The 17,208-nt window shown below is 42.0% G+C and overlaps 1 protein-coding gene and 1 long non-coding RNA gene across 13 annotated transcripts in view; one reads left to right on the top strand and one right to left on the bottom strand.

The window, feature by feature from the left end:
- The window catches only part of NPAS3 (neuronal PAS domain protein 3), an 861,794-nt gene that overhangs the window by 13,902 nt on the left and 830,684 nt on the right, over nt 1-17,208 (bottom strand). For all 9 annotated transcript variants that reach the window (XM_045450657.1, XM_045450658.1, XM_045450659.1 and 6 more), the window contains 2 exons: nt 15,897-16,090; nt 11,111-11,217 (listed from right to left, as the gene is read on the bottom strand). In XM_045450657.1, the coding sequence (XP_045306613.1) occupies nt 11,111-11,217; nt 15,897-16,090 (301 nt within the window). The remainder of the gene's footprint in view (nt 1-11,110; nt 11,218-15,896; nt 16,091-17,208) is intronic.
- The window catches only part of LOC123583533, a 216,836-nt gene that overhangs the window by 83,454 nt on the left and 116,174 nt on the right, over nt 1-17,208 (top strand). The gene's annotated exons all lie outside the window — the stretch shown is intronic.

The raw sequence follows: 17,208 nt of genomic DNA, 5'->3' as shown, positions 1-17,208 counted from the left end.
GCGGGGAGGATGGGTGCAGTTTTTCCCAGGTTCGCTTGCAATCTCGAATGTTCCCGGGCATAATTTGGAGCGCCTCTGCTACCACGCGAGAACTTGTTTCTTTTACTCTGAAGTCTAGGGCAGAACCAATCACTCTCAGTAGCTGTTGCTCTGAGGAGAACCAAGAAGCGGTCATCCGCACCGCCCCACCTTCCAGGCCAAAGGTGCCTGTGAGTTATAGACTGTGCTCTTCAGAGGACAGAGGTGAGCCCCACATGTAACAAAAGAGACTTAGCTCCTCCTGGTTGAACTGCTGCAATCCTGCTTGGTTGGCAATTTTCGGCTATTAGTGTCCAAATATCACCCACCCCTAACGGTGAAGGGAGTGGCAAATACAGTTTAATCAAAAGAAAACTGCAGAGAACTTCCATTTTAGGACACGTGACCTGTTGTGTCAAACACACGCTTCCCCCTTCCCCTCCCCCAAAGGCTGGATGCTCAGTTTTATTGAATATTGTTCAAAAATGTCACCTGGTCTCTTGGTTTGAGCTTCGTGGCAGGCGTGCAAGAAATGTTGCGCTGGTGGAGGAAAACGCCTCTCCCCGCTAAACCTGACGGACTCTTGCTGAAGCGCACATCCATGGCTCAGCACACAGTCACCAAACAGAGGGATTTCAGTTTTCCTTGGGAAAACTTTGTCCACAGAAATAGACCGATGATTGAAAGGACATAAAGGAAGCCTGTGTCTGTGGCAGGAACATAATTCTGTTAGTAAATCAAAACAAATCAGTACAAGTTTGCCTTCAGAAATATGGAGAAAAAAAGAGAACATGGTCCCTTCCTGTTGGGCTGTTCTACCAAATCAAAGCCAAAGATTCTAAATAGTGAGTTACTTGTGTCTTCAAAAGAAGGAAGCAGTCTAATTCGGTTTGAAGAGGAGATGAACACATATCAAAAGCGGTCTTTTAGCGAAGTGTCTCACAAAAGGACATTTTAGGGGTTTGCATATGCATTAAAAAGCTGCAATACTTGGCGTATTCAGGTAAGTATAGAATAAATAGGAAATGGTGAGATCATCGGAGATTGCACACTTCACATTCACACAGCTGAACAAAGAGCTTCATTATCGTCATGGCGATATGAGGACGCATCTGCGGCGCCATTCACCCCTCCTGGAGGTACCTTCATCAGTGGCTGCAGAGAATGGAGAAGGGGTGCCTTCTCTCAGGAACTCCAGTGTTATTTCTGAATTCACTAATATGGAGGGTGTGCAAGTAAGGGGGTGTGTGCAATAGAATCACACTTTCTACTTAACACCCACAGTTGGGTGCTTAGCTGTAGCCACTGGTTTTCTTTCTACATTCACAAAACTGGCAGATGAAACATGAAAAAGAATACTGACTCTTTAATCTCTGCTTCTCCACCTAAGGCCCAAGGCAGGCTGACAGGGAACTTCATTCTGGAAACAGGACTTTTTTTTTTTTTTTTTTTTTTTTTTTTTAAATTCTGGATTACTTTTTCCTCTGCTTTTGAAAACTGTGGGCTATAGGGGAATGAACCTGACATAGACTTAAAACAGGAACAAGTTTCTTTATCTAAAAGTTATAGTCCTTGATGCTTACAGGAAGGTCATTTTCAAAACCCACAGGAGAAACAGCATTAGAGGCAGAAACTGTGCATGAAGAGCTTTATTTACTTGCAACACAGACCGTTTTTCATTTGGAACTGCTCATAGGATCAACCAAGGCTTTGATGCTGTGCAGACTTTCCTATAGATTTTGCAATTAGTGAGTTAGATGTCTTAAATAGCAGGCATCCACAAATTGGTTTTCAATGTGTGTGTGTGTGTGTGTGTGTGTGTGTGTTTTTGTGAATCTCTGTGCTGAGCAATATTTGGTAAAGTTTAATGATATTTGGTACTTAACGTGAGTTACGAGCTTGAGGACAGAAGACCTGTGGATGTTCCGTGAATGACGATGCATCATCTATGGATTTTCCCCCTAATACACTAATGACAGGCCCTGCTTGAGTTGCTATCTGTGTGATTTATAACCTCAGAAGAGGTTTTTTCCTATACCACTGCCAATTGATAGATTTTTATTAACTGTTAATATTGAATCATGCAGAGAAAACTTTTCATTGATTTAGGACGTGTCAATTTGTTAAGTTTAAAAAATAAATTCTCCTTTGCTTCATGATAATGTACTGAATTGGAGACCAAGCCTTTTAAACACTGATGGTATCATGTTCTAGGACAGGAAAAATCAAAGTGATGGTTGGCATGAGTGACATTTGAGATCTCAGATTTTTTTTCAAGCTTGCTTTCAGTTCAGCCAGAGTTTCTGTACCACTCATTCCTGCCCTTCTTGACCTAAAATAGTCAGGGACGGTATTTCTTAGCCCTTATACTTAACATTTTTTTTTGGTGGGGATTTGCTATATAAAGGGAAACAGTGAACTCTTGAACATGGAAATAAGAAAAATTTACAGCTAGGAAATGAAGGAAATGGTGGATTTATTCACTCAATACTCCTTTGAGTGCCTACTCTGTGCGAGGCACTGGGGCATCTCAAAGTAAGCAAAATTAGGTGGTGGCCCTGTCCCCCTTTTAGCCTCAGTCACGGTAATTCCATTCCTTACCAGTGATTAGTTTAGGTTTGGAATACGGTGAAACGCTGGACAGTGAGACCCACAGGGAGGTCTCTCTCTTGTTGGGAATTAATGGGAAAGTTTTCTTTATTCTGAAAAAAGGACTTACCTCAATGTGCCTTTCTATGGGAGACAGATTCTTGGCATTTTCACTAAGAGACTTAAAACCATGGTCACTCTTAGGGCAAGTGGTATGGGGATCTGACCTGGCCTGGGTGAATCTTTTACCTCCCTTTAAAAATGAAGTATTGGCAAGGTTAAGCTGGAATGTAGGCAGAACTAAAAAAAGGTAAAAGGATGAGGTTGGATCTTAGATTTATTTTATGTCTCTTGTGGACCCTGTGTTTCTGGATGGGGTTGTTTTATGAAGCGCACTAAACATCTTGAACAAGAGACAGATGAGTAGTGAGGCATAGGTACAGAGAAACCAATGTGTGGTAAAAACAGGAGTATTTAAAGGAGCCCAGACAAGTTTCATTTGTTCACCTATGGTGTAGATTTTCAGAAACCGAGATACTTGGTTGTGAAAATGTTACAGATGCTCCCCTGTAGCAGGCATCGTTGATTGTCCACTGGACAGCTATTCTTTTTTTTTTTTTTTTTCCCAGTGTTATTTAGAAATAATGGACGTACATCCCTGTGTGAGTTTAAACACACAGCATGATGGTTTGATTTACATAGATTATGAAACAATGATTTCAACAGGATCAGCTAACATTCATCTTCTGATATAGGTAAAATAAGAAGAGAAAGAGGGAGAAAGGAAAGCAACGTGCTCCTTTTGAACTCTTAAGATTTACTCCCGACAACTTTCCTATAGCTCCTGCAGCAGTCATCATGTTGCGTATTGAACGGCTTTTCTATCACTTCTCTCCCAAGTCCCAGTGGGGACGAACTTTGATTGTTTAAACCAGTCATGGCAATTCCATCTGGTGGGTGACTCTGGCATGGGCATTTGATGAAATGCTGGGCAATGAGACATAAGGGGGCTCCTCTCTCCTGGAGGGCCTCTAAGAGTATTTTCTTTCAAGAATGAACACAAAATAGTGACTGACCCTTTCCTGACTTTGGACATTGTCTTGTGGGGAACTGGTGATGGGCAGTGCCACAGCTGTCTTTGGGTCATGAAGAGAAACTTGAGACGATTACAGAGAAAGCTGAACTCATTTTTGCCTGGGTTTTCTGTTACTTGTAACCGGATACATTCTAGTTGATGTGCCCCACCAAAAATTCTAGGAAGCCAGAGGGGATGTGGAGTTCATAAAGAGGTTCAAATGACCCGATCCTTAGTTAACACTAAATTAATGTAAAAACCATTGTAATGTTTATTTTTGAGAGAAAGAGAGAGACAGAGCGCAAGCAGGGGAGGGGCAGAGAGAGAGGGAGACACAGAATCTAAAGCAGGCTCCAGGCTCCGAGGTGTCAGCACAGAGCCCGGCGTGGGGCTCGAACCCACAAACTGTGAGATCATGACCTGAGCTGAAGTCTGGCGCTCAACCGAGTGAGCCACCCAGGTGCCCCAATGTAAAAACCATTGTATGCTAAACACTTACACAAATTAAATCCTTATGTCACTCATTTGTGTTAAACAAGGAAAAGTTTGAGGTTTTCTGAGATAGTCAAGGTATCATTAAATCAATGTTTTAAGGAAAGTAATTATAACACATATAACGGGGGTTGGGGGGGAGGGGGCACCTGGGTGGTGCTTGGGTGGCTCAGTTGATTAAGCATCCAACTTTGGCTCAGGTTATGATCTCATAGTCCTTGAGCCTGTTTCACATTCTCTCTCTCTCTCTCTCTCTCTCTCTTCCCCCACCTCTTGTGTACCCGCACCCCCTCTCTCTCAAAAAACAAACATTAAAAAATTTAAAATAATTAAAACTTATAATGGCATCTTGTTCTTAATTTTATATAAAGTATAAGAAGTAATGGAATTCATCTTATTTAGGTTGATTTAGGTTAAAATGGATGTTTTAGAAGTTTTTTTTTTTTTTTTTCTGAACGTGTTTTATAAGAGCAATGCGTCATTTTCTCTCAAATATCACGTGTTTCCTTTTATGGTAATAAAAGCAGCTACTAATTGAAATAGTAATAAGGAAAAGCCCAAGGATCCATGTTAGGATTTCATTAGAATAGATGAGTCCAATTGAAGTTCTGGCTTACTTCCTGGGCAGAGAGGAAAGATCGTGTGTGGTATCATTCTGTGTCCTTTTCTCTTTCTTTTCTTTCTTTTCTTTTCTTTTCTTTTCTTTTCTTTTCTTTCTTTCTTTCTTTCTTTCTTTCTTTCTTTCTTTCTTTCTTTCTCTCTCTCTCTCTCTCTCTCTCTCTCTCTCTCTTTCTTTCTTTCTTTCTTTCTTTCTTTCACGTTTATTTTTTGAGAGAGACAGAGTATGAGCTGGGAAGGGGACAGAGAGAGAAGGGGAGTCACAGATGCCGAAGCAGGCTCCAGGCTCCAAGCTGTCACCACAGAGCCTGATGCGGGGCTCGATCCCATGAACCATGAGATCATGACCGGAGCTGAAGTTGGCTGCCTAACTGACTGAGCCACCCAGGCACCCCATTCTGTGTCCTTTTCTATGCTCTGGAATGTCCCTGACCCTACACCTCTGCCCATCTGCCACCTTGGCTTCTTGCCATCTTCTTTGAAGTTCCAGGGAAGATATGCTACCTCTGGAACCTTTCGTCCTCCCTTCCTGCCCCTCATCTCTGGGGTTTCAGTGTTTTGTTTATACGTCTCAATAGGAGCGCCTGGGTGGCTCAGTCGGTTGAGTGTCCAACTTTGACTTCGGCTGTCATGATCTCACGGTTTGTGGGTTCAAGCCATGCGTCAGGCTCTGTGTTGACAGCTCAGTGCCTGGAGCCTGCTTCAGATTCTGTGTCTCCCCCTCTCTCTGCCCCTCCCCCACTCATGCTCTGTCTCTCCCTCTTTCTCTCTCAAAAATAAACAAACATTAAAATAAGATAAAAAAAATACATCTCAATAGTCCTCATTTTATGCCACCTTTCCAAAATTGGTTGTTTTCATGCTATCGTCCCTACTAGTATGTAAGCTCCCTGAAGGTAGAGACCACATCTTAGTTATTTTTGAAACCTTACTGCAATACCACAAAGCTATACAGTAAGTACTCAGAGATTTTAGATGAACTTGAACAGGGGAAATTTTTGTATTCACATGTACAACAAGCACATGGCAAAAATGTTAACCTGGGGAAAAAACTGAAGACCTCCTTTTGCTTACATGTTGACGATTACTTCCATTTATACTCTCTTGAATATCAGTGGAGAAGGCTAATACCTGACATCTTTGTAAAGAAGTCCTTCTCTTTATCAAGTAATCACATACTTGTTTCATTTGAGCACTGACCGAGATACCCTCGGTAGCCAATTCCCTACTTCTATTTTACTGTTATTCACAAGATTCAGCCAACTGAAGAGGAAAATGAAGCCGTTAAGATTGTTAGTCAATTCGTATTTACTTCATGTAAGACAAGAATGCCTTCTAAATGCTAGTATAGTCCATCCTTCTCAAACGTTAACCTGAATGCGAGTCCGCTGGGGATCTTGCTCACTGCAGATGAGGATTCAGTAAGCTGGGGGTAGGCCTGAAATTCTGCATTTCTATAAACGCAGGGGACCAAGGACACTCAGCTGATAGTTAGGCCCTTGCTGATCTCTGTTCTCTGCCCGTCTTTAGACTGGAAAAGCCAAAATCCATACTTCCTCAAAAAGAAAAAAAATAAAAAGACATAAAATAATACTGGCAATTCACTTCTACATAAAAACCTGACTTTATTTCTTCTCCATGTGAGCATCTTTTTTGGTTAACGGACAGGCACACGACGTGGGCTGACTTGGCTTCTGAAAAAAAGTCTGACACGGTAGCTATTACATGTATTTCTTTTCATGGGCATTTCCATATTCATACGGAAGAAGAGGAAAAACTCATTTGCTTTGGGAAAAAGTCCAACCAATGATCAGGTTGCAGCTAAATCCCTGAAGGCCCAGCCCCGAAAAAGGCTAAGATAGAAAGATAGAAAAAAAAAAGTCCCCTGTGCTATTTGCACTCGGCCCACCCACCAAACTTTGTGCCTTCCTTTCTCCCTTCATTGCAGCTTCCTTTACTGTGTGCAATGGCTGCATACCCAAATCAACAATTAAATTCCCCCTTTGTTTGCGTGGCAGATGACAAATGCATGGAGGACATCTTGTGTTTCCGAGGCAGGCAGGGCACTTACTTTGATTGATGCTCGGTTGTGGAAAAAAATGAGCTGGGAAGGAATTACAATGGAGGGCCTGCAGACTGGAAGGGGATATACTAATTAGTCCTGCATTAAGCAGTCGGCTTGCATTTGGCGATGAGACGCCTTCAGGAGGGAAGCGTAGGGGTTATTGATGCAAAACAGCATGCATTGCATTATGCCAGGTAGCTGTGTATTACTTTTGTTAAGAAGGATAAAATTTTGTAATTGAGAAATAAATGCTTAGGCTACTGTATTTTTTTTTCTTTTTTAACATCCTCCAAATATATTGGGCAGCCCATCCTTTTGTAATTCTACGAGATCTTGTAGACAAGGCAGAAGTCCTTCTTTCTTTGTGAAATAACTCTTACAGAGTTTCTTCATCCTGGTTAAGTTTCTAGGAAGGGAAAACTGCTACCAGTTCTATACTTTCTGGCTCCTTTTCTCTAAAGTCCCACGGCTGCAGAGTCCTGAGCCTTGCTAGTGGAGCACGACATTGTAAAGGGAAGTTTCTCTCTGCCACTCTTTCCAGGTTTTAGAAACATTGCTGATTTGACCTGGAAAGGACCCCAGGGGTATCTCAAGACAAATTCAGCAACTTCTATAGACAGAAGGCTGGACTAAAAGGGACGAAAGAGAGATGCAAAACATGTTTCTCGGTTCGGTTTAGCATTTGTGGTTTGCCCTTCTATTTTGGGCTAAAGGCAGGGCGAGAGTAGTAGATGGCTGCATTAGCTAACTGGGATTTGGGACTCCGGGGAGACCTGATTGGTCATCTTCAGGCCAATAGCTCCTGAGCAATGGAGAAGTGGAGAGTGTGATAGGCAAAGATGCTCAAATAATCGCTTATATGAGTAGTTTAAAATTCAAACCGTGAAATGGTGATTTGGTCAATTTGGCCTGGAGAATCAGTGAAATTGGGTTCAATGACTCCAGTAAGGTGGCGTAAGGAAAACAAATCAGAGGGGTCTTTGGTCACAGTGTGAAAGAAGAGGGCCTACAACCCCCTTGGTTTTAGAATCCCAGTAGGATTTCACTCACCCACCATGTTGGTAAGGATAATGCGATTCTTACTGATTCTTTATGTTGGAAGCTAGTGTGAACTATCGGGCCACTCATGTTAACTTGGTGGGAGAGTGAGTGGTCCGGAGTTCTTGATTCAACTGATGAAAGTTGTCAATTCCTGATGGAGCTGAGATTCCCCTCTACTTTTCTTATTCTAGAGACAAGTTCATGTATGGATTTACAGATGCCTAAGCTAGGAGAAAGATACAAGTGATAAAAATAGCATTCTGAGTTCTCAAAGACTATTGAGTCTTTTATTTTAAAGTTTTATCTGTAAACCGGAGTGTAAGACAGATATCAAGCTATCAGAAATATCAGATGGCTAAAACCTGCCTTTCATGCACAGAAACAGGAATTGTGCCAATAGCTCTAGGAAGAAAAGCTAAATAGTTAATGTAGTTTATTTTTTAACCACCCCTTTGTTTTAGAATTCTATCTTATTCCTGAGCCGATTCTCTGTCACCATGACCTTCTCCCGCCAAGACGGTACAGTTGAGGCATCCTTCAGTAATAGCCTAGGGCTTTGGACGAGCAGGATACTGCACTGGCATTTTGCCTTTTCTTCCAATGTTTACACAACCAAGACTTATTACATGCTCTGTCATTTTGTTACTGGGCTGGCTTTGGTTTGAGAATTAGGTAAACATCAGACATTCCATCACACAATTTTAGACTCAATCTTACTTTATAATGATGTTAATGTTTATTGTACAAAGCGAGATGCATTTGTATATTTTAGCATTTTATTTCAGTCACAGAATGCAAAACCTGACATTGGCATCAGTTTGATTTGTGTGTGTGTGTGTGTGTGTGTGTGTGTGTGTGTGTGTGTGATTGAAGATATTAAGCACTACAAGAATGTTGAAATTTCAATCTGATTAGGATCAAAATTCTTCAGGATCAAAACACTCCTTTTCCTCCCCCTACAGTTTTACTAATTGTGTGCTACTTGACATTGTGGAGTTATTCCACAGCATGATAGCTAAATATGTGAAGTGTATTTTACTGTGCGGAATTATCAGCTCATTTTATTTGTTTTTCATGTGTTTGAGGTTATTAAAAGAACTTAAAATTAGAAGTCGTGTGTATGAGTTGAAAGAGTGAACTCAATCATTGTTAGTAGGCTAAATCATAAAGCAATAGCCAGTATGTCAATATCAAGTAATGAAAAAAATCACAGAATTTAAAAGCATACCTTCTCTGTTTATTAGTTGGCAAGATACCAGAAAAATTAGGAGACTAGTACAATAGTGAATGGTGGAGTTGTTTGTTTTCAGCACTCTCAAATTATTCTGGTTACTGAAAATGAGATAAAAGTAGATTGGAAAGAATGGCATCAAACATATTTGTTGGAGACCTCTGCTTCATGGGAAGAAATGAATTGCCCTAGCTCACTGTTCCTGAGGAATTGTGTTTCTTCAAGCTGTAAATCAAATCCCAGAGAGATAGCATGACGTTTTCCAAACAATAACTGAGGATGACATAGTTCTTTTTTGTCAGCATCAGGTTTCTGAAGTTAGACCTCAATTAAGATTCCAAAATGAAAAAGCACCCTTCACCCCCCACACGCATGGTGCATGACAGTGTCCTAAAAACAGCATATTCATTTTTAAAGTCTGGATCTCTGGCATATATCAGTACAAAAATATATCTATAGCCTCCTCCAAAGATCCTGATTTTTCTCCATTTTCTCTAAATTCCCAGCTACAAAGAACCTGATGTTTCTTTTCAGGAAGCAGCATCATTTTTTTTCCCCCAATTAATTGAAGAGCCATCTGCTTCTGCGATGCACAACACCCATTCATTCTTAGCAACAAGTGTGTTCCCCAAATCCCTGGTGTGCAATACCGAGGCACGCACTCAGTGTTGGGAGTAGAATCTGCTGGAGAGCAGCCTTGCAGGCAGGCTTTTCCCAGAGACGTGATGTATACAAAATTTGACACTGAACTTGGTCCCACATCAGTGTTGCTAATGCACGGTTAAAAGGCAGTACAAGATGCTCACACTTCGAGACTTTGGCGGGCTTACTGTCTTGCCATTATGCTTTTGAAGATGTGAGTTTAAAATGAGCAAACAACAGCAAAGGGCAGGACAGACCTGAGCCAGCTCTCCTCAACCATGGCAAGAAAGGGGGGCGAGGAAGTAAATTACAAAGGCCACCCGGCTAGCATTTCTACATAAAACCTTGACTGTCACGCTGTAGTATTTCATTGGTGGCCCCTTGCCTGTATTTAAAACCAGAGTTCAAAACTGGGTTTAGAACATTCTAGGAAGATGAGCTGGTTGGGCCCTCATCTTTTAGGAAGACTCTACTGATTGGTCATAAAAAGGACCTCTTGTGGGAAAAGGGGCAGCCTCTTGCTAAGAGGTTCAGTAGTCTAGTGCCTTATGCTTCATGGGATTGTCTGAGGCCCTCAACACACGGTATAAACCACCTGGCTGAGTGTGATGAGGAAAAGCTGCATGGGACCCGGTGTGGGAGTTTCTGCTTGGGCCTGGCCAGAACACCACGGGTCCTTCTTTCTTCCAATGCCAAAAAAGGTACCTTGGATATCAGCTTGTGAGTCAGGAGCTGGGAACCAGACTCAAACAGCTGAGATGAGTTTCCCTCTCCTGGGAGTTGGGAGACACAGGTTAGTTTTCCTCTGAATAACCCTCTTTCCAGAAATACAGTGAAAAGACACTGCCTTTGAGAGCTGCTGTATCCACACGATGTGCTCTGCCACTGTGTCCCAGCTCCCCTGGGCCTCAGTTTTGCGGTTAGTCGAGTAGGAATTGTTAAAGTCTCTGGTCTATTTGAACTTGTCTTCTCCCTTGTATATCTTGAAACAGAGACCACACATTTCAGAGTGGTACTTGCTCTCTAGAAAATGAAAGGGTCAAGAAAGCACTTACGACAAAGGTTTTCTCATGGCTTTATGGGAGAGAGAGCACAAGAGAACACAAAATCCCGTGTGAGGGCCTAACCATCCAGCAATTTCTCTAGGCCTGAGGTCCAGCTTTCAATCTAATTCCAACACAGGTGGAAGTGATGTAGGTCTCACTTTTTCTCACTGTGTGCTGACAGTCATCTCAAATGCACACGGGAGACACGAAGGGAAAAATCGGCACTGAAACCAAACAAGCCTCGGAGAGCGATGATGCCAGCCAGGCTGTTCCCTCACACAGGAGGTACTTACGGTCCAAGTGACTGTGCCTGATGCCCTCGACGTCTTCGGCATGGATGAAATGGTAGCATCTCTTCCCTACAATGTCTACAGGGGTCAGATCCATATAATCGCTAATCCTGCAAAGAGAAGAAAATAGGCTGGAATTCAGAAAGGGGGAAGTACAGAAATTGTTCAATGACTTAGAAACACATCTACTTACCGTTTTCATTATACTACGGGTACCCATGAGGACGTGGAACTTGGAGGGAAAACCCATTACAGACAAGATTATTTCTTTAACGGACAACAGACTTTTTCAAAAGTAGGAAATGTACGAGATGAAGCAACTGTGCTTAAATAATGAGACAGGTTTTTCTTTTTTTTTTTTTTTTTTGGCATCAGAATACACATTTAGACAACATAATTCCGTGAAATTATTGAGAATCAGTAACAATACAAGATCCTTATTAGAAGCCAAGATAATTCAAGGTTACATAATAAAATAAAAACATGTTATGTTTATACGGAATGATTAGAGACACCTTTCATTTAAACAGATTGGTCTTCTATTGGGTATTTCCATGAAAAAGGGCTTCAGCTGCTTCTTGGCACAAAGTCCAAATTGGCATTCAAGGGATATAATTTAAATGCTGAGACATACAGATGCCTGGGGGTATTATCTTTTTTAGTCTTAGTCATTTGGGAGCTCTGCTTTCACTCCTGGCCCTTTTAACTGGTACTTTGTGGTGGATTCCACACAGAAACTTTTAAACCATTTCAGCAGCTCTTCCAGGCTTGTGCTCGACAGTACGTGTGTGTAAGCCTGTGTCATTGATTGTCCAGACGTCAATGTCCTCAGGCGGGAGCACAGAAAAATGGAACAGAAATTGGAAAACATGTTGGAGGAATCTGCCTGATTTACACAAAGACGTCAAAATGTTTATTATCCTCCTCCCTGTCCGGGTACAGGCTGGTTTTGGTCAGTCCAAAACAGAATCTATCTTTTGTTTAATGTATGTTCTTCACTGTCCCTGTGCTTTTTCTGGTTTATGGCTTACAATGTATCCAAATAGGAAGTGAGGCTTTAGAAATGACATATTTAAGAAACCTATGAGATCACTGTTGGAGAGTTCAGTCTGACCCCGAGGGCGGGGAAAGAAGGAACAAAACAAAAACAGCATAATGTGGAATATGATTAAAATACGCTACCAGTGAGTGAACTTCTCAGTGTCTAATATTAAACATTAAATAATATTTTTGGCCAAACAAGAATTCTTGGTAAGATGAGACTAAGCGGGGCAATATGAAGAATGTTTTTTCAGAACCCCATGGTTTTCTGGTACAAAACAGAGTAGTTGGTGTTTTCCTAAAACCATTAGCTGCTTTCCAAGCACAGTTTACACCCCCTTCCTGCAAATGAGTGAACAAAGATGTCATTAAAAGGCCCTCATTGGCGTTTCTGAAATTTGGCAGCTCCCTGAAAACATTAGATGTTGGCTTTGCCTGCGGCTGCGCTAAGGAATGCAGAGGAGAAGAATGGTTTGCAGAGGGAAAAATCGGCACTGAAACCAAACAAGCATCAGAGAGGGAGGGCACAGGGCTTGAGTTTCTAGTTAGCGATTCCCTAATTAAACAATAACCCTCCCCCTCTCCCCCCCCCCCCCCCCCCCAAGAAAAAGCCAGTCATACTTTCGGGAAGACATTCTCTAGTTTACTGTTTATTTGAATGAAATCCTTCAGAACCAGAGCCCTTTACCGTGGCGAACGTGACCAGCTCAGTGTTCAGAGACCTCTTAATACACATGTAGAAAGCCCCAGACCAGTCTGATGACCTATATCAGGATTAGAATCCTAATGGCCCTTGGTACTGTGAGCCTCAGTTTCCTTATCTGTAAAAACAACTGAAGTGGTTGGGGAGGGGATGAACAAATGAAATGAAATGAACACAGCACAGTGCCTGGAATACAGGGTAGGACTTTTCCTCAGATAAGCAATTACCTTTAACACAGGTCTTTTTAAAATAACTTGTATCATTTTCAGTTGGGAAGTAATACTATATTGTATTGGCTAATAAGGGGTTGTGGAAAATAGTTTTTTTTTTCTTTTCTTTTCTTTTTTTTTTTTTAAAGGGAAGAAAGAAAGCTTAAAGTGGGTCACAGAAAATGATCTCAATTACTGGAGTGGTACCATAAGGCACTCGGGTCCATGAAGCAGAATTAATCAATCTGTGATCACAGGAATGAAAATTAAGTGAGGGCTTTGGGATAGGGCAATCACCGGGAGCAGGTAAATAAGATGAGGCTCTGTTTTTTTGGAGAGGGTGGTGGTAGTAAATCTAAATCAAGGGAGCCGACATATGTTTTCAAAGAAGCAAAGCCATAGGTCATCGGACTTAGTAACCGCCTCCCTGGCTTGGATCCCCATCTCCAGCATTCTATGTTTTTAATCAGAATAAACAGCTTTGTGGGCTATAATCATGTTCCGTAATGGATGCGTAGATATGAAAGGTCCCCTTCAGTGGTTAGTCTGATTGATTCCTTACCACTCAGCCTGACTTCTGTAAAAAAAAAAAAAAAAAAAAAAAGTGACAAGGGATACAGGAAGGCCCACATGGAGTTAAATGTCTGTGTTGTTGTTTTTTTTTTCTTTTTTCTTCTTTCTCCTTTTTTTTTTTTTTAAATCTGCCACCTTTGGGTTCAAATTGTGACATTGGGCATACCATTTGACCTTTCTCTCTAAACTGAAACTGCCTGAGGTTGATGAAGACAGTGGCAACATCCATCTTCCAGAAGTGCCCTGAAGCTTAAATGAGATGGTGTACCCAACGAGCTTTGCACATTGCCGAGTGTGGAGTTAGTGTTCAATAAACATTAACTACCTTCATTATTACTTGCGAACCTTAGCTGATCATTTTGGCTAACCGTCTTTCCTGATAGTCTTTGGCCATTCCGGAAGACCCTTCACATAGCCAAGTATGCAGTCACAATGATAAAAATGTTAATAAATGCCAACAAAACTTGAAAAACAGAGTTAGAGTTACTCATTAAATAATAGTGACGGGTTCATGGTATCTTCTAACCCAGCGAACAGTAATAGCTCAGGTGGGTGTCTTCTTCCCCCCGTGAATTCTTTCCTCTGAATCACATCCTGACCAGAAATGGTAGGCATATCTAACTTGGTCTCCACATCTTCAGTGCTTCCCAGTGGAACTGAACGCAGGTGCCGTCTGTCTTCCTCTTGGGGAGGCCCTGGAGAGGTCAATCATGCAAGCCGCTTGACCATTCTGCTCTTATTTCCCCTCTGAAAGCACTAACAGGGCTCAGTGGATATACACTGCCTTTATGCCTGACCATAGTCTGTGCGACAAAAGCACCCTCTCAAAATGGCCTCAGTAACTCTCTCGGTGGCACCAGCAGATGGATGGTATCGCTAAAGCTTCCTTCTCATGGCTGATACATGCGGGGTTCCTCTTCACTTTTCTCCCTGGGCCCCGTGATTCTCTCTTCCTCAAATCAGTCTCATGATGGGCTTGTGAGTTCTAGGTGAAAGGTCTGAGGGGGCACTGTCCCATTTCCTTGTCCCTTCCTTTGTGCTTAATGGAAAAAGTGAACTTTTCAACCAGAGGCTAAAAAGTCCTTTTATCCCAGCTCAGTGGTAAGGAAGGACTGCCAAATCATTTATACGCTGAGTCTTTTTTTTTTTTTTAATTTATAAAAACAAAATCCTCAGGATTACAATGTTTTATTTAATAGTTTTGAAAAATTTTCACCCTTTTTCCTCTGTGGGCCTCAAATTCTCGTTTTTTCCTCTACATGTGTTGTGGCCTGAATGTGTCCCTCCTACCACCAAATGTATATATTGAAGCCCTTTTACCCAATGTGATAGTATGAGACGGTGGGGCCTTTGGGAGGTAATTAGGTTTAGACGAGGTCATGGGGATAGAGCCCCCATGATGGGATTAATGTCCTCCTAAGAAGAGGAAGGGACCAGAGTGCTCTCTGTCCTTTGTGAAGATGCAGCAAGACATCAGCTACCTACAAACCAGGAAGTGGGCTCTCACCTGGAACCTAATTAGCTTGTACCTTTTAAAAAAAAAAAAAACTTTTTTTTTTTTTTTTTTTTCCTGGAAGAGAGTGTGGCTGGAGCAGGGGAGAGGAGCCAAGGGAGAGAGAGAATCTTAAGCAGGCTCCATGCTCAGTGAGGAGCCCAACGTGGGGACCCACGACCCTGGGATCATGACCTGAACTGAAATCAAGAGTCGGATGCTCAACCGACTGAGCCACCCAGCAGCCCCAGCTTGTACCTTGGTCTTGGGCTTCCCAGTCTCCAGAACTGTGAGAAATAGGTGCCTGTTGTCGAAGCCCCCCAGATAGTAATGTGTTATAGTAGCCAGGCAGGCAGTAAGACAGTGTGCTGAATGCCTGTATGAACACTGTCCATCGTGAGGCTGGGCCCTTACAGTAGCCAGGAAGTGGGTCTGGCTGAGACATGAGGAGATACCTTTCACTGCATAATTCTGCCAAACGTCTCAGCCCTGCTCTCTCCTTGGGTTCTCGGCCAAAATGGGTCTTAATTATAGCATATGGCTGTCTGGGTGTCCCAATTCATTCCATTGTTGTCCCTAATGTAAATCAGGACAGCAATGTAAATTTTAAATAAAAAGCATGTTTGGTGTCAGTCCAAGCAGCCATTAAAAATAAGATCAGGATTTATAATGAGCCTCACTGGGAGAGTAAAATCCTTCAGACTGCTGAAAACACCAACCTTCACCAATGTGTAACACACAAAAGAGGAAATGAAAACAAAAACAAAGTACCTATTTTCACAGTAAATGATATTGAGGTCCATATTTACTCGAGTGACGAACATATGGCAGTCAATTCTGACTTCATTGATCGTAGGGGGAGGCAGGGCATGAGCCACAACCACAAGACCCATGATTTGGCTGGGAACGGTCCTCCCGTGGGATAGTGACACCCTCAGTCGTAGCCGGCCTGTTATGTGAATCACCTGTAATAGAACATTAAGTACACGACACAGTCAAATTTACATCTGGGATGTGACAGTATTTCTTGCAAGAAATGCAAAATTACATCTGGAACAACCAACATTAGCTTGTATCTTCTGTAATCATAATGGCTGTCAAAGTGCCCTTGATGTCCTCAAGGCAGGGACAAAAGAGAAATAATATTATATGCTGAGCTTTTCTCAGTGTGGCATTATTATTGTGCAATTCTATTTTCAGGACTTTTTCTTTCCCTTTATTCTTCTTCTCCTCCTCCTCTCTCTCTCTCTCTCTCTCTCTCTTTACATTTAGAGGAAGCGTATAACCAGTTAAAATGACCAGAAAGTTGAGCAATGAGCTGCAAAAAGAAATGTTTGCATTATCAGCACTTGTTAATGGATGATGTTTGTCTGTCTGCAGATCTGTACTGAGTGGATTACAATGGCCATCTCCTTTCAGAAGTATGGCTCATAGTTTTCCTTTGCTGGGGGAGGGGTTTGATATTGCAAAAAGGCCAAAGCCTCCAACGAGCAAGTCTTAGTGACCATGACATGAATGGGCCTTTTAGAGCATAGATATTCCATGTTAGAAATCACTGAGTTACCAGTAATGCTGTGATTTAGTGCTCTATGGGGTTGGAGATCAGAGGACTTTGGCCTATCATTTGTTCCTTGAGCTCGTTCTAAAGCAGGATCAGGAAATTTGCACCATTTTGGTGGCTTGTTTGGTTACTTGTGCAGACACAGGAGGGAGAATGTTGGGCTGTTATTTTTAGTTTCTTAGCCAAAGTATACCCTAGATAGTCCAAGCCATCTAGAATCAAATGAAAGTGGTTCGTCTTTGTCACACATTTTAAATGGTATTTTTACAGATGTCCTTTTAAAAGTTGCTTTGCTTATAAACTACACATAGAAGGACAGCCATAATGTCAACTTCTTTAAGCGATGTTTTGAGGAAACATAAATCATAAAAGTATGGAAAGTATAAAGGATTTGGGTATTTCGTGATGATGGAAGTTGTGTGGGGTGTTGGGGGAGGAGGGTGTTGGAGGCATGCGCATGCGTGTGTGCGTGTGTGTGTGTGTGTGTGTGTGTACTCTATGTTCCTAGAATGGTGCTACAGT

This window comes from Leopardus geoffroyi, chromosome B3, assembly GCF_018350155.1.
Source record: "Leopardus geoffroyi isolate Oge1 chromosome B3, O.geoffroyi_Oge1_pat1.0, whole genome shotgun sequence".
NCBI lineage: Eukaryota > Metazoa > Chordata > Mammalia > Carnivora > Felidae > Leopardus > Leopardus geoffroyi.
This window is presented reverse-complemented; position numbering and strand designations above follow the sequence as displayed.